Genomic DNA, 22,206 nt, shown 5'->3' with positions numbered 1-22,206 from the left:
CAGCACATACAGAAACTACTTCACTTCAAACTTTACAGCACACCTTCTGCCGCCAAAAGAACCTCAGGCTTGCGAACTTACAACATAGCATTAGTAATGGTACTGAAATAGTAAGGCGTAATGCCAACCATGATAACATACTGATAGAGAACCAACCTTACATAATCTCATATATTATGGATCCATACACATCAGATACGCAGACTACTATTAAAGGTTGAAATATAAGTACACAATATCATCGGTTGTTTATTAAGCGAGGGATAAGCTGCCTACTAAAGTTTGATCAGCCAGTACATCTTACAATGCTACTACAGACATGGCTGACAGTGGCAGTCAATAACACCAACGCGTTACGACCACGATAGTAAACAGTCCATTCACATCCGGGCATGCTCATGCACCATCATCATCTTCGACAGTGTTGACGCGCTCACACTCATCGATCCATTCACTGTATCTGTAGAAAAAAACAATTCCATCTTCAGTTAAGCCTGACTTATTTGCACCCACTCAATACAGTAAAGAGTTATTAGTTGGACTTTACTTACATATCAATAGCTTCAGTCAGCGCTGCACCAAAGAGAACAGAGAATTAGTACAATCTTGAAATGTGGCCCAACCAAGGTTAACCTCTACTTAACACTGCATTTCCTTTACACGATATTTTATAGTACAAACTTGAAAATATGTGGCTCAACCAAGTTTAACCTCTACTTAACTCTGTATTTTCTTCACACGAAATTATTATACAGGTTGAGTTCTGGTGAATGCAGATTTGTTACAAGCATTTTAGTTCACTCAGACTTGGACATGATAATACAGGGAGCCACATGGCTGTCTTACAGACATGACGGTGTTGTTTTAATGTCAAAAGCAATTACATATATAACTACTCCCTCGGCTCTGTTCCATTATGGCCTAGAATGACAAAACTCCCAGATTACATGAAATGTGCATGTCAGTAGGAAATTTATAGATAAGCTATACCCTGTTCCCAGAGTTGTAACAAAACTAATGAGATGATTGGAGCGGAATTTTGTAGCTGAGCTCCAATCAGCACGGCATCTACATTAGAAGATACAATTTGCAGTTCCATGTATAATTTGGACATACCGTTAGCAGTGGTGCTGAAGCTTTCCTGGCAGATTCTACAATTGGCCTCACCAATCAGATTCTTCATATCACTGGAGAGGAAAATGGGAGAAAACCCAGTCACAATGTTGAATGGACAGCCAAGACCAGTAGTATGAACCGATTAATAAGAAGGCATGTGAAGATAGTACTAACATTCGGCACTCAACACTACTCCCATGGTTGCAGAATGGGCAGGAAAAGACGGTATCAAGCTTGTCCATCCGCTTCTTGGGAGGTGGCTTGGCAGCTGCCTTTCTCTTCCCCATGGTTCAACTTCTCTTCTTCCTTCAGAATCTGTCAAGTGCAGTGGTTACAATCTACCAAATGATGATATGGCGTATAACACATTAATGGAGTTGGTAGTCGCGAAGAACATGCCAGAAGAAAGCATTGGATAACATATTTTGATCGAGACGGCAATTATACAGATGGTAATCCAGTTCGATTTGCAGGATGCACACAGTACTAATTACAATAAAAGAATTCGAGGGATTTTAGCCAATACCCCAAGCTATCACACAACATTTCTTATAAACAACCAACATGTGTAATCAGACAAGATAGCAAACCAACATGCACATATCATCCACAAAACGGAATCCTTTTTTTTTTTGCGAAACACAAAACAGAATCCACAAACTAAGATCATGTCTGATCCTTCCATGGACACTACTCAATTAACAACAAATCGACCAAGATAACGCTAAAAATAATTTGATGCACGAACTAAATCCAATCCAATCCATCGTTCCCTCTGGCAAAATAATTTGGCGGAAAATGACAAAGCTAGCAGTAACCCTAGCCAGCCACAGCCGTACCGCGCGTATTCTATCAACAACGATCCAGCCCCAAAATACCGAACGAAACAGCAATCCAAGAACATATGACTCCTGTTCTCGATCAAAAGCGCCTTCACGACGCCCCGCAGCGACGGATCGGGCGCGTTACCCCTTCCAAAAGGAACACGCCAAGGACGAAAAATCACACCCCCGAGACGAGCACGGGGAGAACCGAGAGGGGATCGACAGGGAGGGCGCACAGACCGCGAGATAATCCATGGCGCAGGGGGCAGGAATCGAAAAATGAACGCGAATTCGAAGAGAAATCGGGGGATTCTTGCTCACCTCTGGGCGCGCGTCGGACGAGGGTTGGGGAACGCGCTGGGAAGGAATGGGGTGCGGGGAGAGAGCTCTCGAATGGAAAGCGCCTCATTTATAGCGTGTCACGCGGGGTCGGGTTGGTGGCTCGCTGACCACCGGGTCCCACCGAGTCCACACCCCCTGCTGGGCTGATTCTGACTGACTGGGCCAGAGAAATACTATGCCGGTCCGTCCGCCGCCGCCGCCGCCGTCGCGCACCTGAACATGGCGACCGCGCGGCAAGCGGCCGCGGCCGTCGCCTCCGGCAGCCACGGCCACCCGGTGCACCACGCGCACCTCGCGGCCCTCCTCAACCCCTCCCCGCGCTCGCCTCCCCTGCCGCCCCCGCTCCGCCGGCGCCACCTCCCGCTCTCCCTTCCCGCGGCCACGCGCCTCGCCGCCACCTTCCCGCCGCTGCCGCTCCTCCTCGCCCTGCTCTCCGCGCTCCGCCTCCTCCCGTCCCCGCCGCCGCCGCGGCCCTTCGACGCGCTCATCAAGTCCTACGCCTCCCTCTCCTCCCCCACCCTCGCCGCCGCGGCGCTCGCGTTCGCCAGGTCGGCCGGGTACGCGCCCTCGCTGCCCGCCTACAACGCGGTCCTCCTCGCGCTCTCCGACGCCTCGCTCCCCTCCGCGCGCCGCTTCCTCGCGGGCACCATGCTCCGCGACGGCGTGGCGCCCAACGTGTACACCTACAACATCCTCGTCCGCGCGCTCTGCGCCCGCGGCCTCCGGGAGGAGGCGCTCGGCGTCGTGGAGGGCGACATGCGCGCCGCCGGGTGCGCGCCCAACGTCGTCACCTACAACACGCTCGTCGCGGCCTTCTGCAGGGCCGGGGAGGTGGGCGGCGCGGAGAGGCTGGTTGGCGTGATGCGGGAGGGCGGCGTGAGGCCCAGCCTGGTGACCTTCAACACGGTGGTGAACGGGCTGTGCAAGGCCGGGAGGATGGAGAACGCGCGCAAGGTGTTCGATGGAATGGTGAGTGAGGGCCTGGCCCCCGATGGGGTCAGCTATAACACCTTGCTGAGTGGGTACTGCAAGGCCGGCTGCTTGCATGAGGCGCTGGCCGTGTTTGCGGAGATGTCGCAGAAAGGGGTTGTGCCTGATGTTGTGACGTTTACATCGCTGATCCATGCGATGTGCAGGGCTGGGAACTTGGAGCGGGCGGTGGCCCTGGTGGGGCAGATGAGGGAGAGGGGCCTCCGCATGAATGAGATCACTTTCACGGCACTGATAGATGGGTTCTGCAAGAACGGGTTCCTGGATGATGCATTGCTTGCACTGAAGGAGATGAAGGAATGCGGGATCAAGACTTCGGTGGTGTGTTACAATGCCCTAATTAATGGTTACTGCAAGTTAGGAAGAATGGATGAAGCGAGAGAGTTAGCCAATGAAATGGAGGCTAAAGGAGTGAAGCCTGATGTTGTGACATATAGCACGATTCTCAGTGGATACTGTAAGATTGGTGATACAGATTCTGCATTCGAACTGAATAGGAAGATGCTGAAGAAAGGTGTGATTCCTGATGCAATCACCTACTCATCCCTCATAAGGGGTCTTTATGAGGAGAGAAGACTCAGTGATGCGTGTGAACTCTTTGAGGAGATGCTTCAACTGGGCCTTCGTCCTGATGAATTTACTTATACAACTCTGATTGGTGGTCATTGCAAGGAAGGGGATATTGAGAAGGCCCTGTCTCTTCATGATGAGATGATAAAGAAAGGAGTTCTCCCTGATGTTGTGACATACAGTGTACTTATAGATGGGCTTAGCAAGTCATCACGTACAAAGGAAGCACAGCGGTTACTCTTCAAACTATACTACGAAGATCCTGTTCCAGACAATATTAAGTATGACACCCTAATGCATTGTTGCAGGAAAGCTGAGTTTAAGAGTGTGGTGGCTCTTCTTAAGGGATTTTCCATGAAAGGTTTGATGAATGAAGCTGACAAAGTTTACCAGTCAATGCTGGACAGAGAATGGAAGCTTGATGGGTCGGTGTATAGTGTACTTATTCATGGGCATTGCCGGGGAAAAAATGTTATGAAGGCTCTCGGCTTCCATAAGGAAATGCTGCGGTGTGGTTTTCCTCCTGATTCAACTAGCACTATTTCACTGGTTAGGGGTTTATTTGAAGAAGGGTTGACTGGGGAAGCAGATACTGTGATCCAGGAGTTGCTGAATTGCTGCTCGCTGGCAGATGCAGAAACATCGAAGGCTCTTATTGATCTCAATCGGAAGGAAGGTAACATGGACGCTGTGGTTGATGTTCTCCGTGGCATGGCAAGGGGTGGGCTACTTCCAAGCAGAGGGTGAATTGTGTTACGTAGATACCTTTGCTCTATTTGCGGGGTACTAAATTTACACAATGGCCACAGATCTATTTAGAGCACTTCTTGGATCATGCCTACCTTGCAATGAATCACAATGGTGCTCAGTTCTTCTTCATGGGCGTACCCAGTGCTGAAAGATCCCACACATTGTGGGGTCTGGGGAAGGGAATTTCGAGGCAGCCTTTCCCTTGCTTTTTATGCAAAGAGGCTGATTTTGGAAGCTGTCCTGTTTAATGTGAATTTCTAGGCAGCCTTCTTCATGCTGCAGGGTAATGTGAATTGAGCAACTAATTGATCTCTTACTAATTTTTCAGCTCCTACCATGTCAATGACGGCTGTTCATAAATCTTTGACTAGGTAGTATCACCTTGTTGCATTTGTTATTGTCTAGGTTAGATGAATGGTTATTGTTGTTTTCTTGTTAAGAGTTTGTGATTATATCCGTGTTTAGGACACTAGAATATCACGATGACATGGTTTGTGGACTGATTAAAGTTTTCTTGTACCGTGGTCTCAGTCAACACTTAACACACATTGATACCAGTTAGCACCTCTATTAGATTTTTTTTTGAGAATTAAGGAAACAAATAGTGTGTTGTAACATTGTTTTTTTCCGGAAAGCGTGTGGTAACACTGGTTGGTGGCCCTTGTTTTAATGGGAAATGACCAGGAACCAAAACAATAAAATAGCTCAAATCACTCCCAAAAATTTGAGGACTATGGCCATCAATATTGTCGCGAGGGTTCATTGGGTGATGACATCATGAGTGCAAGGTAGACCATCTCACCTCCTGGAAAGTGAGCCTTTTGTGTGTGAATATTATGTGGTTGTGGTCCTTCCAGGAGTTCAATGTTACACACAGTAGGGCTTCACTCAGTTTATGGTGTTGGTCCTCATTAGTGTTGAGCAAATCATAGCGCTGGTGAGGATCATTTGTAAGCTGTCCTGTTTATATTTAAAGTTCCTATTTTATTTTGGCCTAGTTTCATCAAAACGCACTGGATATCTTTATATTCTTGATATAATTTTGAAAATAGAGCATGAAACTAAAATCATGTTGGTAGCAGTGAATGATTCCATTTTTTGGCCGCCTTTCTCTTGACAGCAAGTGTTATCCTGATGACCTACCAGTCATTAGTATCTTTCAGCAATATATTAACATTATTCCGAGTTTATAACAAGGAAAAATTGCTAAAACCGAGAGTTCTGGATCATATCATTCCTGCATCTTGATTATACCTGCCCTTCTCTTCTGAATACATTGTCTTTTTAGTGTAACCAAAATACTTTAGATTTGTATATGCTGTTATTCTCCAGTACCATTTAGTTTATTATGGGCGACCAACGGAGCGCTAGGCTTCGACTATTGTGTCTTTTACTAAGTAAAGCTAATCTGTCATCATTTGTTTGTTATTGATGTGTGTTTCCGTTGTTCAGTTAATATTAATACATATTACTGTAGTTTCACTCAGTGACTTCCAAGTTCTTTGCTTTTCTGCAGAATGTAGGACATAAAGTGCCCAAGGGAGTCATATCCCACCAGCACCAACTAAATCACTTGAGAGAGAAACGAACTGTGCCAATCATGTGTCATCCAACACTGTAGGGATAATGAAAACTGGCAATCATTAGTCATACAACACTGTCAAATTAGGGTCTTGAAGGGTTCTGTTACCAGTTTGTGTAATCTCCACCAATGAAAAGCTTTGTTCATGGTGTGCTGCTGTTCATGGGTATGAGAAAGATAAGAAAATGGAATAGTAACTGGAAATGAAGTATGGTTGCAGATAGAACCTTCAGGTATTCAGGTATGTATGTGCTTCAACACCAGCCCACCACCTGAATACCTTCAGGTATATATTCAGGTATTCAGGTTCAAGCAGTTAGAACCTTCAGGTATTTAAAAGTAGAGTTGTATTTATTTATACTATATTACAAGGAGCATCCAGGTGTCTTATTTTAATTATTGTATGGGTAAATTACACAAACCCATCACTTCTGGTGACCTTGTTACACATAACCACCAGCCCACCACTATTTTTGTGCAAAACCCACCATGTTTAGGGCACAGTATAACTAATTACCCAAATGTCTGGTACAAGGCTCTGACGGGAAATGTGACTGGTTGGGCCCGCACGTCAATGCTTATTTGGTGGCCCCACATCATAGTGGTGAAGATAATCCTATTCAGGTATTACAGGTACACGATGAATAATTGGATACATATATTATCCAACTACTTTTTGTCAGTTATTACAATAATTGAAATACTATAAATAAATACAACTCTACTTTTAAATACAGAGGCATGTACCTTGGTTAACTGGTTGATTTACGCTGAGGTATTCCGTATTTGCACATAGCACCATGCCATTTGACTATGTGTTGTCATTTGCACTAGTATATTTAATCTGACCCAGTTAGTCCGCCGAATGAATACCATGGACAAAATATGTTGAGTTGGACGCACTCATGCTCCTAGTTATGTGCCGCCCCGCGTCTGCTTGCACATGTGTTTGTAGCTTGCATCAAGCACTGAACCATATTAAACAGCACGAGAAAACAGCATAGTTCAATACTTTTCCAAATATTTTGGTACACGTAGGACATTCCTGCCAAAGGAAGTGCACATAACACATGCATGCGATTCCCCAGAAGTTTCTTCATGTGCGCACGGGCCACTGAGACAGCCGCCAGTGACCCGTTTGGTGGCAGCATCATTCAGGTACATACCGTCCCAGGTGCGGTGTCTCCCTGGGCCATGACAAACATTCGAGCCGTTCATCCCGCACATTTGGGAAGAGGGCAGTCTCAAACCGTGCACAACATAACCGACCTAAACAAGATCGGGCGAAATTGTTTTAACGTGGGAGGCTACAACATGTATTAATTGAGCAATGTATACATTCTTTGCCGGCTTTTCTTTATTGAAATGGAATTAGAAAATAGGTCCACTGTGATCAAATTTTTAGCGACTTACCAAGATCTATTTTATTTAGTGTTTTTCCATGTAAATATTGACAAGAAATGATTTTCTGCATGATGATTTCATACTTGTGGATATCCATGATACAAACAAACAAAATTGTAAAGCAAGTGGTGAGTTTATCTTATACTTTTGTGAGTATTGTTGTATAATGGGACATGTAAGAGGACTAAAATTTGGGTGAAACCCAACATACTTCTGATGGTATACAATCATATAACCAATACCACTGTATACTTCATACCTAAGATGCTTTAATTTATTTTAGATCTGTTTCAACACACGGCCGGGCACTTTGCTAGTAAGTAACTAAACACTGGTTGTCCATGTGTTCTTTCTTATTGAAACATATGCTCTCTGAATTTTTGAATGGGGCATTCTCTTTGCTGGATGGTTCGCCATTTAACAGCTATGGCCTATGACACAAGCTTGTGATCTCGTATGACCTATGAGATTTTTGTTAACATCTTGTAAAGTAGGCTAGCGATTTGTCCAAGGACAGACTCAGGAATTCCGTTCCATACTCTACTCAGAAAATACCGTGTCTTCGAGCTGGAACGCCTTGGTGAAGAATGCCGGCCAGCAGAGGTAGGTGGAGAGGAGGCTGCTGACGGTGGAGGCCCCCATGAGCATGTTCATCACAACGATCTGCAGCTGAATTGCCTCCAGCGGTGACGCTCCCCCCATGATGAGCCCCGTCATGGCCCCCGGCAGCGCGATCAGCCCCACCGTCTTGGCGCTGTCGATTACCGGAGACAGCGCGATCACCAGCGACCTTCTGACCTGCCCTGCCGTCGCCTGCCTCGGCGTCGCACCCAGCGCAAGCGCCGTCTCCACCTGCATGAAATCACACAAGAACGAGGACCCAAAACCACAATCAAGCAGAACTCGACGGAGCTGAAATTGAGATTGCTTGTGTTGCTTTGCTTACGAGGTTCCTCTGGGACTTGACGTCCTCGTGGAGCTTCTTCATGGTGACCCCCGTGACGGTCATTGTGTTGCCAACCAACATGCCGGCGACGGGGATGATGTACCGGGGCGTGAACTCGAACACGCTGAGCACGACGAGCAGAAACATGGTGACGCCGGTGCCCACCAGTATGGACACGCCGGCGATGTACCCTCCGCGCGGGACGTGCCTAGCGCGCTGGCCAGCGGTGTAGCCGGCGACGGTGACCATGAAGAGGTATGCAAGGAGGATCCAGAGCGGGCTCTTCTGGGTGAAGATGAATTGGAGCACAAAGCCGATGACGGAGAGCTGGAGGAAGGAGCGGGCAACGGCGTAGAGCATCTCGGCCTCGATGCCCAGGCGCTGTGTGGAGCTCAGCGCCACGGCCAAGGCGACCGCCACCGTGGCCGCGAGAGGCTTGAGCATGCCGATGCCGAAGTCGCGCCAGAACCCCGGCGCCCACGGGTCCACCTCCTGCGCCAGACGCTGAAGCAGCTCCGAAACCGATGAGGTCGTCATGGTCGTGGAGTGAGCTGAGCTGGGTGCCGGTGTGGTGCCCTTCTTGATTGAGGTGGAGGAGGTAAGCAAGTGGGGGGCAGGAACAAGTGAGAAAGGCGATGAATGGGAGAGATCGTGTGCTGCTTTTTCTGGCGCAGCGCGGAGCGGCGCTTTGGGTGCTAGTACGTGGGGAGGGAGATCGCCTCTGTGGAAGGTCACTAGATCACACTATCACCGCACTAGACTACTAAAGAATCTAATCTCTCTTTTTTTGCGACTTTAACCTGACAAAGGATTAAGAACACTTCTCTCCATAGTGGAGGAACTTCAAGGTTTCTTGGATCTCGATTCCAAGAGGGAGGTTGCATATGCTTCACAAGAATAACCGTGGCATAAAACAATATAGGGATTTCTATTTTCGTGCCCCTGGTTCCTTAGTTGTACTCAGTTTTCCCCAGCCCCTTAGTTTTTCCTCAGTTTTCCCCTCCCTCTAGTTTGAAACCCATCGCAGACGCTCAGACGGGAGGGTTGCCGTCTGGTCAGAGGCCTTCACCGTTACCGGTGACGGCTAGGGAGCCGCGTTGGTGTTGTATTGACCGTTTCTCTTTCGAACTGTGTTGACTGTTGACTGAGCTCACCCAAAGCTTTCCACTCCGCCCGAGACTGGAGGAGCTCACACACCGCCCCTCCACCGCCACGCCGTCCTGCCCTCCTACCTTATGGCGTCGTCCGCCGCCGAGCCACCCCCGCCCCCCCCACCACCCCCCGGAGGCGGAGAGGGCTCCGCCTCCACCAGATCTAGATCTACCCCTTTCGCGGAGTTTGTACGTCCATCTGGTGTGCCAACTGTTCGCGTCAGCCGCGGAGAAGATTGGGAATCGGAGGGATCTAACGCATGGATTTCATCTGGGTAAGCATCGTCTGCCTATGTGAATTAACAGTAGGCAGTTTTTGAGCGCCAATCGTTGTTGCTCAACTAACTGCGTTGCTTTTTGAATAGGATTGATCCAGCGCTGGCTTTTCGGCTGGTGGTTAGGCTGGATTCTAGCTTTACGCGTGATTCTAAACGCTATAAGAATGGGTTTTACTTCCCTGCGGTGGTTGCAACCACCATCTCGTTGAGGAATTTGAAAGCTAACATCTGCGCTCAGTACAGCTGGAGCTCTGACGACGCAGTTCATTTCGAATATTTGCACAACAAGGAGGGAATATTTGTTCCACTAATTTCCGACGACGATCTGGGAATTCTTTTTTGCTTTGAATGCTTCCTGCCGGTTCGGTAAAATTCGTATCCATGTGGACAGGGGCCGGGCATCATCTCTCTCTGGTGCTGGGGCATCATCAGGTGGTCGGGCATCATGTCTCTCTACTGCTGCTGCCTCTTCTAACGGTGTGCGCCGCGACGCTCCTTGTAGGTCCACAGCAGCACCATCCGTCCCCAGTGCTAGTGGTAGCCAGATCGTTCGTACGGTCGATGTGGAGGACGATGCAGACATTGAGGATCGGCCTCCTCAAGATGATGAGGATGAGTTGATGTTTCCTCGAATTGGTAGATCGATGCGTAAGCAGTGCAATGGAGGATCAATACATGGAAGATATTGCTTTTGGTGCCAGATTTGATGACACTGATGATGAAGAGAAGAATGAGAATGATGACAGCCTCGTTTTAGCCGATTACGAAGGTGAAGACTTGCCAACAATTGAGTGGAACAAGGAGGATCCCCAGCTTGTAGAAGACACCGTGTTTCAAACGATGATGGACTGCCGTAATGTAATTACTACATATCACATTCTCCCTAAGAATAATTATGAGGTTATTAAAAGTGAGCCAGGTAGGTTCACAATTAAATGTCCATACCTAAGGTGTAGGTTTAGGCTGCATGCATCCACAATGCGCAGAAGCAGCTTGGTTCAGGTACTACGCCAACCGGCTTGTGTATTTAGATCACGGTGTAAAATTTGTTATCTATTACTCGACATCCCTTATCATTATGTTTCAGATAAAGAAGAATAAGGAGATCCATAGGTGTCCACCTCTAGGGGAGAGCCGTAGCTGAAAACAAAGCTAGCGAAGACTAGGTGGTTGGCTGATATAATCCTAGATTGGCTGAGAGAAGATCCTTCACTTGGTCCAACAGCACTCGTAAAAAAGGTGGTTGAGAAGTATAAAATGAAAGTACCTTACATGAGGATGTTCTATGCAAAGGAAATGGCTCTTGACAAGATCAATGGTCCATGGAATGAAAGCTTTCAGTTGCTTTACACTTTCAAAGCTGAAGTGGAGATGGCTAGTCCGAGCGAGTGTTGTAGCGATAGACAAGCATACAGTTCCCTACAAATTGAAAAGCGGGAAGGTAATGCACAAGGAATGTTTCAGAAGGGCTTTTGTTTGCTTCAAAGCTTGCTGGAAAGGCTTTTTGGACGGTTGCAGACCTTATTTGGCCGTGGATGCATTAGCTCTTCATGGCGGGTTTAAAGGACAGCTAGTTACTGCTACTGCAGTTGATGGACATAATTGGATGTTCCCTGTTGCTTATGGGGTTTTGGAGGTTGAGTCACAGGAAAGTTGGACTTGGTTTCTGCAGAATTTGCGCGACCTTATAGGTCATCCACCAGGACTTGTTATCCACACGGACGCTTGCAAAGGTTTGAAGACTCGCGGTAGAAGCGGTATTCCCCTGGAGTGGAGCATAGAGAATGTATGCGACACTTGGTACAGAATTTTACAAAGAAATTCAAGGGTAAAGTTTTTACTGACAACCTATGGCCAGCTTCATACACATGCAGCTCTAGGAAGCATCTGTTTCATTTGGATGTGTTGTATATATAAACAAAAACCTGGGGTGAAGGAGTACTTGGATGAACATCATGGTAGGGTGTGGTCAAGAAGCCAATTCAATGAAATTTGTAAGGTAGACTATGTAACAAGTAACCTTGCGGAGAGTTTCAATTCAAAGGTTAAGTCATTGAAAGGGCTTATGCTGTGGCAAATATTTGATAAGATTAGGCAGATGATCATGATAAAGATCGATCTGCGTCAAAGAATTGCATCCATAAATTATGTTGGCCATCTCATGCTCCCATATTTGATTAAGTCTTTGCATGAGAGGGCAAAACAATTGAGGATGCAATGCGTCAGAAAAGGAATGGAGGCTGAGGTGACCTACACTGACAAACAAAACAGGCAGTGGAGGTATCCAGTGAGTTTGGTTGATAGGACATGCCATTGTAGGGGATGGCAGATCCGTGGGATACCCTGCATACACGCATTGTTTTTCATGAGTGTTATAGGGGGTGAAGATGGTGAAGTTGATCAGTATGTGTCAGAGTATTTCTCTGTTGCCAAATTTAGGGCTGCATATGCTATGAATGTTCCTACCTTGTTGGGAAAAGACCAATGGATGAAAGTCGATCCAGGCTTCAAACTGTACTCTCCAGTATTGACTAGACCGGCAGGTAGGCCGAGGAAGAATAGGATCAGAGCTAGTGCAGAGGGTGGTGCACCGATTCGAAAACGTAAGTGCAAACGTTGTGGAATCCCTGGACACATTGCTAGGCTTTGTAAAAATGGAGTTGACCCAGCTTTTGGAATGGGAGATCGGGCGGGAGCAGCAAATGCAGAGGAGAATGAAGCAAGCAATTCAACTTGAGATTGAAGCAGTAGTTCAACATGAGGAGATTGAAGCGAGCAAATGCGAGAGGAGATTGAAGCAACGAGTTCAACATGAGGAGATTGAAGCAGCAAATGCAGAGGAGATTGAAGCAGCAATTGAACATGAGGAGATTGAACCGATGGATGGAGAGCAGAGGGAACAGATGGATGTAGAATGGCTTCAACCGATGAGTCCAGAGGAGAGGGAACAGTATAATCGAGATTGCCTCGATAGTTAAGGCCATGATAGATGCTAACTTCGAAGAGCACATGGCAGAAGAAAAAGCACAAGCTTCGCAGAAGAAGAAGAACAAGAAAGAGGGCAAAAGGAAGGTAGACACCGGTAATATCCCTGGTAGGGTTACCCGGAGTAAGGTGGTGGCCCCGTCGAGTCACACCAGGAGCAAGAGAAAGATTTTATTCTGAACAACTAATTTGAATTTGTATAAACAATTTGTATTGGGGTTCCCTTTGTATTGGGGATCCCTTTGTGTTGAACAATTTGTATTGGGGTTCCCTTTGTATTGGGGATGCCTTTGTGTTGAACAATTTGAATTTGTATGAACAATTTGTATTGGGGTTCCCTTTGTATCGGGGATCCCTTTGTGTTCAACAATTTAAATTTGTATGAACAATTTGTATGCCACATTTAAGCCACTTTATCATTTTCTCTAGGGTTTAGGGTTTTAGGGTTTTAGGGTTTTAGGGTTTTAGGGTTTAAGGGTTCAATTCAAAATAATTCAAAACATGGTGGAACCTTCCCATGGAGCCTTCTTATGTTACCTACAACCTAGAGAAATAATAATGGAAAAGGAAATATAGAGATATGAAGTTTTTATGCCAAAAGCTTCAAAACCACTTCCTAGTCCATGAGCTACTAGATATGAAGATGTAGGGCTTTCTGCTCAATACACCTCCCAAATACCCACTATGCTTACAAACTTTGTCCAAATGAGTCCAAATTCGTCACACTTGTGTATCTTTGAATTGCAAACAATATCTAGTCGGCCAAAATGTAATATATTGTTCAAATAACACAATTTTACAATTTTTATGCCAAAAGCTTCAATTTCCCTTAGTCCCTTTATTATTTGGGTGCCCCTATTTTACTTAGTGTTACTCGGTTTTCCCTCTGGGCCCACTTGTTTTACTCAGTCCTACTCAGTTTTGCCCTTCCGATAAACATTTCCTCACTTTTCCCCTCTTAGTTCTACTCAGTTTTCCTAATTTGTACTCACTGGCTGATCTCTGATTGGTCGAGATGTATGTCACACGGATCTTGGTTGGTTGAAAGCTCAACGAACGCTTGCACCGTTCGATCATTTATGATCGGACGGCCTGTATATCTCTCTCTACCACGATGGACGCATACGGAGACAAGAGCAGAGCACATACCTACCAACCCTGGCAGTCGCATATTCCAGTCGCATCTTCCTCTCTCGTATTTCCTCTCTTACTCCGGCGGTCACGGCGGCGCGGATCTAACCGTGCGTGCGTGCGGCGGCGTGCGGCGGCGCGCGGCGGCGCGGATCTAACCGTGCGTGCGGTGGCGTGCGGCGGCGTGGATCTAACCGTGCGTGCGGCGGCGCGGATCTAACCGTGCGTGCGGTGGCGTGCGGCGGCGCGGATCTAACCGTGCGTGCGGCGGCGCGGATCTAACCGTGCGTGCGCCGTGGATCTAAGAGTGCCGGTGAGGATCTAACCGTCAGAAATAGTTGAAATGTCTCTCTCGTCTCACTTTCGATTCTATTCTCAGATCCGTTGAATGATGAAGAACACCAAGACGGTGGCCGTGCCGACAGTGGTCATCGATGCCACGAACATTGAAGCCATCGCCTACAACATCGCTTCGACGACGCAGACCTAGCCTTCAATGTCGGAGCTTGTTGATGTCTCACTTCCGGTGCCGAGAGTGCGAATCGATGCCAAGACGATTGAAGCCATCGTCTACAACCGCGGTACAAAGCCGCCGATCCAGCCCTCCGCAGATCCGTCGCTGATGAAGTACACCAAGACAGCGGCGGTTCCGACACTGGTCATCGATGCCACGAACATTGAAGCCATCGCCGATAACATCGCTTCAACGGCGGATGGCGCAGATGACCACCCCTCAGCCTCCCGTCGTCCCGGCCTTTCTTGCCCATCGCTGCGCGGCCGTGTTCGACGCCGCAAATTGGGATAAATTATGATAAATTTGTATCTTTCAATTTCCAATTGGGATAAAATTGTTCGAACTACTACCTCCGTCTCAAAAAAAGCTTCTCCACATTCTTGATGTGTCCATGTACATCCGTATGTATGATTTGAATTCTATCCCAACTTGATTGGAAAGATATTGATATGTATTTGATCCGGAGGCTGGTACATGCTTTCACTTTTGGGATCCCTTCACTTTTATAAAATGTTCATGCATGCTAAAAATATCGTGCGCATTACTTAGCACAAGTAGGAAATTGTACACCAAAATACAGTGCTTAGAGCCACAACAAAATACGAGTGGTTAGAGCCATCTACTCGAATAACAATTCTATACTAAATCGTCTACCAGAACCACATAACCGCTAGGACAGGGATGACACCTAATAAAACTGCACGGATGAATCTACTTTTCTCCTCTCCCATCACTTTAAGTTCATGTTCTAGATTTTCTACCACTTGATCAAATACGGCAAGATCTGTCTCAACTCTCAACTTCTCCTTGCGAATAAGCTCTAAATTCTTCTTTTCTTCCTCCACAATACGCTTCAGCTCGAATATCATCAGGTTTTTTACGGGCCAATTCATCACCTAAATTGGCCACCTTCTCCTCCAAATTCATCCTCTGGCTACACCACTGGGTTGATTCATCTTGGTATGCAATGTACCATGGATCATCGGCTTGCCTGGCTAATCGTAACAATAATGGAAAAAAGAACAACCGAAATCACTCCAACGAGGCCATGGCGGAACTTCAAATTCAACGGTAGTACGTAGAGCTGAAGCTAGATACCCGCACTTCCGACGAGGTAGGAGAAGTAGAACGTGGCCACGACATGATCGAATCCCCACCCTCGCCGGTGTACCCGCTACGACCGGACATTGAGGACTATTTCGTACCTGCAAACTCCAATAAATTACGGGAACCGAATCGATTAGGGGGCGGGGGAGGCAGAGCGGAGGTCTTACCAAGCTATACCAATTGGTGCGCGGAACAAATCCCGGTCGTCGTGGGCGGCGGATGCGCTTGCGGCGGACTTTCCTGCGGTGGGTACAATGCGTGCGGACGAAACAAGTGCTGGAGCCGTGGTTGACGTGCAGCGCCGCAGTTCGTCCGACGCCGCCGGGGACGGAGCCGGCGGCGCGACGAGGCGCCGGCGATGGCTGCTCCGTTCGACGGTGGGGAACGAGCTGCCGGCCGGTTCTCCGGTCTAGCTTAAGAATAATTAATTAGCGAACTTGTTGCTTCTCTCTATGATATTCTCTAAAGACATATATCGGAGCGGCAATATGTGAGTTTTCCTGAAAAATAGACGACCCCACCGGTCATTGGCTGCGCAGGCCCCACGGAGCGGCAATATATGATTTTTTCTCTCTAAATAAATAGACGACCCCATCGGTCATTGGCCGCGGTAGCCCCACGGAGCGGCAATATGTGTCTTTTCTGAAAAATAGACGACCCCACCGGTCATTGGCTGCGGAGGCCCCACAGAGCGGCAATATATGATTTTCTCTAAAATAAATAGACGACCCCACCGGTCATTGGCTGCGGCAGCCCCACAGAGCGGCAATATATGTCTTTTCCTGAAAAATAGACGACCCCACTGGTCATTGGCTGCGGAGGCCCCACAGAGCGGCAATATATGAGTTTCTCTAAATAAATAGACGACCCCACTGGTCATTGGCTGCGGCAGCCCTATAGAGCGGCCCCATTTGTCATTGGCAGCACCGCGTATAAAATCATGAAATAAAACGGCCCACACGTCAACGATAGATGGATGGCTGCTCCGACGTGTCTCCTGACCCTACCCGTCAGCACGAGACGGTCAGGGAGGAGCTGCCCCTGTGCGGCCCCACCCGGTCAGACTAACGGTCAAGGCCTCTGACCTGACGGCTACCGGCCGTTCCAACACTTGTGCGTGTTTCAAACTAGAGGAGGGGAAAACTGAGGAAAAACTAAGGGACTGGGGAAAACTGAGTACAACTAACGAACCGGGGGGGACGAAAATAGAAATCCCAACAATATAACAATCAAAATGCAAAGTAGCATGTTGATGCAGTCAAGGAAGATGGCTCCTTATAAACTTTTTTCGATAAGGGGAGGACCCCAGCCTGCATCAATTGATGCATACTGAGTTACATAAGGAAGATGTTTATAAGGAAGATGGCTCCTTATAAACTGAACCTCTAGCCTCCACAGCGAAAAGATGCATATAGCCTCACAAAACTTAGCCCAACTGATTCAACTTGTAATTTTGTGAACAAGTTCCCAAGTCCCAACTACTACATTTGTTCCTAAATATAAAAAGTTATGACAGTTCATCTTAGGCTCTAAGCTACCAAAACTTGTTATAATTAAAAACAAACGGAGTAGTATTTAGAAACATGAGTCTTAAACAGAGAGATCGCTAGAGGGGGAAGGGTCATTTATCAAAACTCAAAAGATAACAAACCTAACTAATCATAATTAGTCTGCTAATTAGCCGTTCATGGTTTCATAGACCGGATAGGTGACCATCCGACGGATTAAGCCTTGGTCTTTTTGTCCCGGGGCTTCTTGTAGGAATGGACTTTCCGTTTTGGCCAATGGCTCAATTGGACGTGGGAGACAAAGTTCGGCTAGCTAGACGCATCCTACATTTTTTATTAGTTGCACAAATGTTTAGTGCCCTAAATAAATTTCTTTTTGGTGAACCATATTCTTGGTACGAGTATCTATTAGAAGAAGAAATTTGACCATGTTTGAAATGTTGTTTCCCTCAATTCGGGCAGATCATATGATCTGTAACATGTATATTCTCAATGACACAGTCCTTGTCATCCATATGTACAAAATTAACATTGCATGTAGATGTGTTTCAACTCGCAAAGCCGTATGTATTTCTCTTTTGCGATAAATTTGAGCCACCCACCAATCAATCTGAGTTTCAGAACTCGAGCCCACTGTTCATCTGAATCGAGAACCATGGCCGACCAAAACCATGGAGAGGGGCGTCTACTCTGAACACTAACCCTGAGCTTACCGCACCGCTATTCAGCTTTGATCTTCCGATCTGTACACATGATCGAGATATAAAAAATGCATTAGTCACGATATGTTGATATCAAAATAAGAATTAAACCATTGACACAAAATTCGGTGCACTTATCGACCAGTTTACCCATTGGGCAATCGAGAAAAATACTTCCACAACTTGGAAATGCACGGACCACAGATCAAGCGGAGACTAACCGATACGGAAGCATAGGCGGAAGGGGAAGTAGTTCGAGAGTAGCCACAAGCAACGCTAGCATTTTCGCTCACTGAGTGGTCCAACTCCATGGACAATCCGGGGCGGCTCCCACCGAATGTAGGGCACATGCTGCTCATCAGAAAACCATGAGAATTAGTTTAGATCCCTAGTCAAGTTCACCAACATTACAGTCATCATGGACAAGCCCCATTAATTGCGAGTACAAATGGAGCAATTCATCAGAGTTGAAAAAAGAACTACTCCCTCCGGATACTATGTCTAGTGAGTACAAATTAACTGACACATCCATATACTATATCTAATATAATTGTATTTCCAAGTTGCATCAATTATTTGAGCCCGATGGATTAACAAATTTGGCAACCATTGTGGACGAGGGATATGGCAAGAAACAGAGTTTTTGCAAGTGAACTTGCCTCAACTGCAGTGCTGGCTGCAGCATGAGGCCACACCTCTTCCAGGAGAGCACCTGGACTAGCCCCAACGAGAGGGACTTGTCGGGCCACTGGACCGTTGGAGTGATGCTGCCTCCGCTCCGGTTCTGCAGAGCATAGGCTGAGATCATCTCTTGAGTCCAAGAAAGTACAAGATCCCATAATTAAATTCACAGCGAATCAGTGATGGAGTTTCTGCTGTGATGTGTGCTGAAAATGCAGATGCATTTGACAAATCAGATAGGTTGCTAACCTTGTAGGAGAAACTAACTCTCTTCTCTCCTGGGAATTTTCCGTGGGCCTGGAGAATGCCGCCGTCGCTGATTGGGATGAAGCCGCGCGCCGTGAACCCGTCGCCGGCTACATATCTCAGTTGCCCGTTTGGTAATTGCATGTCCATGAACGACTGCTCAATTGTTTTTGAAGAGAGAATTTAAAGCACAGACAGTGTAGATTAAACGTTCATCTAGAATTCTGGACAGAAAATTCAGAACACTGTTCGAACTTACGCAAGCAACTGGGTTGAGACAGATCATGGACATGAAGAACCATTTCCGTTGAGCTGACCAGTAAGCCGGGCACACGGAATGCACTCCGTTCTGCACAAGCACGAGTGATGTAAGCTAGGGAGTAGTGAATATATATAGACTTCCACGGATTTCAGCAGAAATTTCACGTGAAACAGTTTGCAACCGCGAATAATATTCACTGGGTTCGAATTGAGGCCTTCTGGTACTGGATATATACATTTGCAAACTGAAATTCTTTTCTCGACATTTTTTTTTTTGCAAATTCAATGGAATTCTTGACGCAGGAAGTATTGTTTGTCAGCAGTTTACCTTGCGCTCGAAGCCGTACCAGACGAGGTGCCGCTTCGAAAGGTGTACCGGGAACAGGAGCGTCGTGTCGCGGAGGAAGAGCAACGGCCCGAGCTGCACCAGGAACAGCGGCGCTGCGCCGCCGTCGCCGCGTCTGCTGCTGCTGGTGTGCGACGCCTCCGCGCGCCAGAGGTCGCCGCGTGCCGCCACCGAGCTCTCCACGTCGTTCGTCCTGCTGTCGAACGCCGCCGACAGGATCATGCTCCCCTGCGACCGCGCGAAACGCCCGGAGGTCGCAGGATGATCGGGCGACGCCCCGGCCGTGAGCCCTCCCTTGCTCCGCGCGTCATCGGCAGATCCGGCGCCGGAGATTCTCCGGGTCCGCTGCCCGAAGGCGATGTCGAGGCTGTCGTCGATGCGCAGGCGGCGGAAGACGTCGCCCACGGCGCGGCCGAGGCGGCCACCCGCGCTTAGGACGGCGGCGGCTACTTCGGAGAGCTGCTGCTTCTGAGGAGGCCGGGGGAGAGGGAAGAAGGCTGCGATTCTGCGGGCGAGATCATCGGCGGCGGCCATCGTAGCAGGCAGAGAGCGCGCGCGCGCGATCGGGGCGGGCGTGGCGCCAGGAGGTCTCGCCGTTGGTGGATAAGGGACTCGTGGCGGGAAAGAAGTTGGGGAGGAGGAGGCTACGGGAGTTCTGCATGGACCCGGTGCACGGACAGGCGTGTCGAGTACGTGCGGGTGTATGCCGTGGTTCTGTGAACATGGTTCAGCCAAAGGGGATCGATGTGCGGAAGTACATTTGAAACGAGGCAGTGTTAGGATTCTACTCTCAAAGTCTCAATTATTTCCTCCATTCATATTTAATTGACTTTAGTTGGAAGTATGAGTAGTTTATTTTCTTTTCTTCCTCGCGTCGGTTAAAACTGAACGAAGGGAGTACAAGATTCAAGAGCTAACCAAAGCCATTGTCATATGTCGTGATACTCTCGATGCTCATGGTTCACTGAGTTAGGTGCACCAACCGGTGTGATCGCTCGATCCGCCTCGATCACCCTTTGTTGGTGTGTCACCCTATTGGCTCGAGTCGGGTCGGACACCATTGACCTAGTCGGATACTCGGGTCTCAAGTAGCGCACGCTTAGATGTCGAGTGATGGATTATGTAGTGGTGTTGGTGTGGTCGGCATCCCCTCCTCCTTCGGATGTGGCTTGTCCCCAAGCCTCTATTTTAGGAACCACGGACATAGAGACGTCTTATCCTTATTCTAACGAGTCCGGCGAACCTACTAGGTTGGACCTCGAATGAGCTCCGCCACATCGCCATTGAAGAGTCTTGACTATTGGATTATGTCTAGGTCTCATGTTGTGTGACTTTTCCTTTAAAGAAGGGTAACCCCCGTGTTTGGATTGATGCGCACAACCATATGTTATTTATTTATTTATTATTGAAAAGCAGAATCAATAGCAAAAAAAGGATAAACATACAAGGCTGCATGACTCACGACAATAACTACACCAAACAAACACTGGCCTTATGATAAAATAAAGAAAAACAAGAATTACATGACTCTTAGCTAAGCCTTCAAAAAGGGATCCCCACAGAATGATGTGTCGAATCACAGGCCGATATTGGGATTTTCATCTTCAAAGTCGAGCTTCGAGCCACCACTTCCAACGATGGTACGGTGTTGTCGTGCGCCGTCATAGCATGACACCAGAGATCTTATGTTTCCACCGGAGTTCACCAGACGTTGTGTCCCACAATCAACCTTGGTAACTAGATACCGCTGGAGGATATAGCAAAAAACAGATGACTTTGGGTTAGCTCTTACTTTTTTGTAAGATAATTTGTTCGTCATTAATGTTTAGGAAAAAGGCAGCTGAAAACTTTGGTCATGCTCACGGCCTGGTCTATTTGGAGAGAAAGAAATGGCAAGATCTTCAGAAACAAACTAAAGACCATCCAACGTGACATCAATCAGATTAAGACGGACGCGAATCACTCGGAATTAGCGAGTAGAGGGCGTTTCTTACTAACAGATGCGTTGCTGGCTAGTTGTTTTGTCCGTTTTGTGCTATGGTTTTTTGTGTCAAACATAGATCTTGCAAGGTAGTGCACCTGTTGTGTCTTATGTTTGAGGGCTAGGCTTGGTCGATCCTTTTTTGAGGGAAAGCTTTTTGGAAAGCTCTATGTATTCTCAAAAACGGTTATATTGTTTATAAGCATTGGTATTAAGAAATTAGGGAGATCAACATCCCAAAACTAATCAACATGATCAAGAAAATTATTCCTAGCAAACTCATGATAAACTTCATTTATATCCCTACTACAATATTCAAAAGAAATATCTCTATAGCTAGAAGCTAAAATTCTGCAATCATCGAAAATAGCTGCAACATACTTGCAACTTCCATCTACAACGAATCACGACACAAAATCCACATTCAATTCATATTTTTCACAGTTGCAAATGAATTCGCAACAGAAAAAACCCTAGTTTCAGATCCACTCACAACTAGAAAAAATAAAATTGTACCCTAACTTGCAATAGAAAAAAAAAATCCAAGTTTTAGACCCACTCGCAACTAAAAAATTCAGATGCAAACCAACTTACAGATAAAAAAACTCAGTTGCAACCACACTTGCAACCGTTGCAATCCCACTTGCAAGTGAAAATAAATTTTAATAGTAAGTCAACTTGCAATTATAAAAACTCAGTTGCAACCTCATTTGCAAGTAGAAAAAATTTAGTTGCAACCACACTTGCAAATGAGAACTCATTTACTACCTCACTTGCAACTAGGATTTTTTT

At 47.0% G+C, this 22,206-nt stretch overlaps 4 protein-coding genes across 4 annotated transcripts; 1 reads left to right on the top strand and 3 right to left on the bottom strand.

Moving 5' to 3' along the window:
• Positions 1-141: 141 nt before the first annotated feature.
• On the bottom strand, positions 142-1,459 carry LOC124685078 (transcription elongation factor 1 homolog). Its single transcript, XM_047219381.1, has 4 exons — positions 1,291-1,459; positions 1,117-1,187; positions 552-573; positions 142-460 (listed from the first exon to the last, which is right to left on the bottom strand). The coding sequence occupies exons 1-4, from the start codon at positions 1,401-1,403 to the stop codon at positions 397-399; spliced, it is 270 nt and encodes an 89-aa protein (XP_047075337.1). The 5' UTR covers positions 1,404-1,459; the 3' UTR covers positions 142-396.
• A 1,042-nt stretch (positions 1,460-2,501) lies between these two features.
• LOC124705509 (pentatricopeptide repeat-containing protein At5g39710-like) lies at positions 2,502-4,905 on the top strand. Its single transcript, XM_047237219.1, has one exon. The coding sequence runs from the start codon at positions 2,502-2,504 to the stop codon at positions 4,587-4,589; it is 2,088 nt and encodes a 695-aa protein (XP_047093175.1). The 3' UTR covers positions 4,590-4,905.
• A 3,213-nt stretch (positions 4,906-8,118) lies between these two features.
• On the bottom strand, positions 8,119-9,061 carry LOC124705498 (UPF0014 membrane protein STAR2-like). The gene is made up of 2 exons (XM_047237208.1): positions 8,525-9,061; positions 8,119-8,430 (listed from the first exon to the last, which is right to left on the bottom strand). Exons 1-2 carry the CDS (start codon positions 9,059-9,061, stop codon positions 8,119-8,121), a joined length of 849 nt encoding a protein of 282 aa, XP_047093164.1.
• Positions 9,062-17,606: 8,545 nt separating this feature from the next.
• LOC124685077 lies at positions 17,607-19,999 on the bottom strand. The gene is made up of 6 exons (XM_047219380.1): positions 19,416-19,999; positions 19,086-19,175; positions 18,830-18,982; positions 18,559-18,683; positions 18,121-18,250; positions 17,607-17,941 (listed from the first exon to the last, which is right to left on the bottom strand). The coding sequence occupies exons 1-6, from the start codon at positions 19,965-19,967 to the stop codon at positions 17,816-17,818; spliced, it is 1,176 nt and encodes a 391-aa protein (XP_047075336.1). The 5' UTR covers positions 19,968-19,999; the 3' UTR covers positions 17,607-17,815.
• Between the last annotated feature and the right edge of the window lie 2,207 nt (positions 20,000-22,206).

The sequence above is a fragment of the Lolium rigidum genome, chromosome 1 (genome assembly GCF_022539505.1).
Source record: "Lolium rigidum isolate FL_2022 chromosome 1, APGP_CSIRO_Lrig_0.1, whole genome shotgun sequence".
In the NCBI taxonomy this organism is placed as follows: Eukaryota; Viridiplantae; Streptophyta; class Magnoliopsida; order Poales; family Poaceae; genus Lolium; species Lolium rigidum.
Note: the sequence above shows the minus strand (reverse complement) of the source record. Positions and strands in the feature narration are given on the sequence as shown.

Excerpts from the sequence above, each read along its gene's own strand:
- LOC124685078 (XM_047219381.1), bottom strand. The coding sequence starts at position 1,403 with ATGGGGAAGAGAAAGGCAGCTGCCAAGCCACCTCCCAAGAAGCGGATG. Across the intron at positions 1,188-1,290 it reads AGTAGTGTTGAGTGCCGAAT|TGATATGAAGAATCTGATTG; the intron begins GTTAGTACTATC and ends TTTCCTCTCCAG. Across the intron at positions 574-1,116 it reads CTTCAGCACCACTGCTAACG|CGCTGACTGAAGCTATTGAT; the intron begins GTATGTCCAAAT and ends TCTTTGGTGCAG.
- LOC124705509 (XM_047237219.1), top strand. The coding sequence starts at position 2,502 with ATGGCGACCGCGCGGCAAGCGGCCGCGGCCGTCGCCTCCGGCAGCCAC.
- LOC124705498 (XM_047237208.1), bottom strand. The coding sequence starts at position 9,061 with ATGACGACCTCATCGGTTTCGGAGCTGCTTCAGCGTCTGGCGCAGGAG. Across the intron at positions 8,431-8,524 it reads TCAAGTCCCAGAGGAACCTC|GTGGAGACGGCGCTTGCGCT; the intron begins GTAAGCAAAGCA and ends GATTTCATGCAG.
- LOC124685077 (XM_047219380.1), bottom strand. The coding sequence starts at position 19,967 with ATGGCCGCCGCCGATGATCTCGCCCGCAGAATCGCAGCCTTCTTCCCT. Across the intron at positions 19,176-19,415 it reads GGTACGGCTTCGAGCGCAAG|AACGGAGTGCATTCCGTGTG; the intron begins GTAAACTGCTGA and ends GTGCTTGTGCAG. Across the intron at positions 18,251-18,558 it reads CAGCCAGCACTGCAGTTGAG|CATGTGCCCTACATTCGGTG; the intron begins GCAAGTTCACTT and ends TCTGATGAGCAG.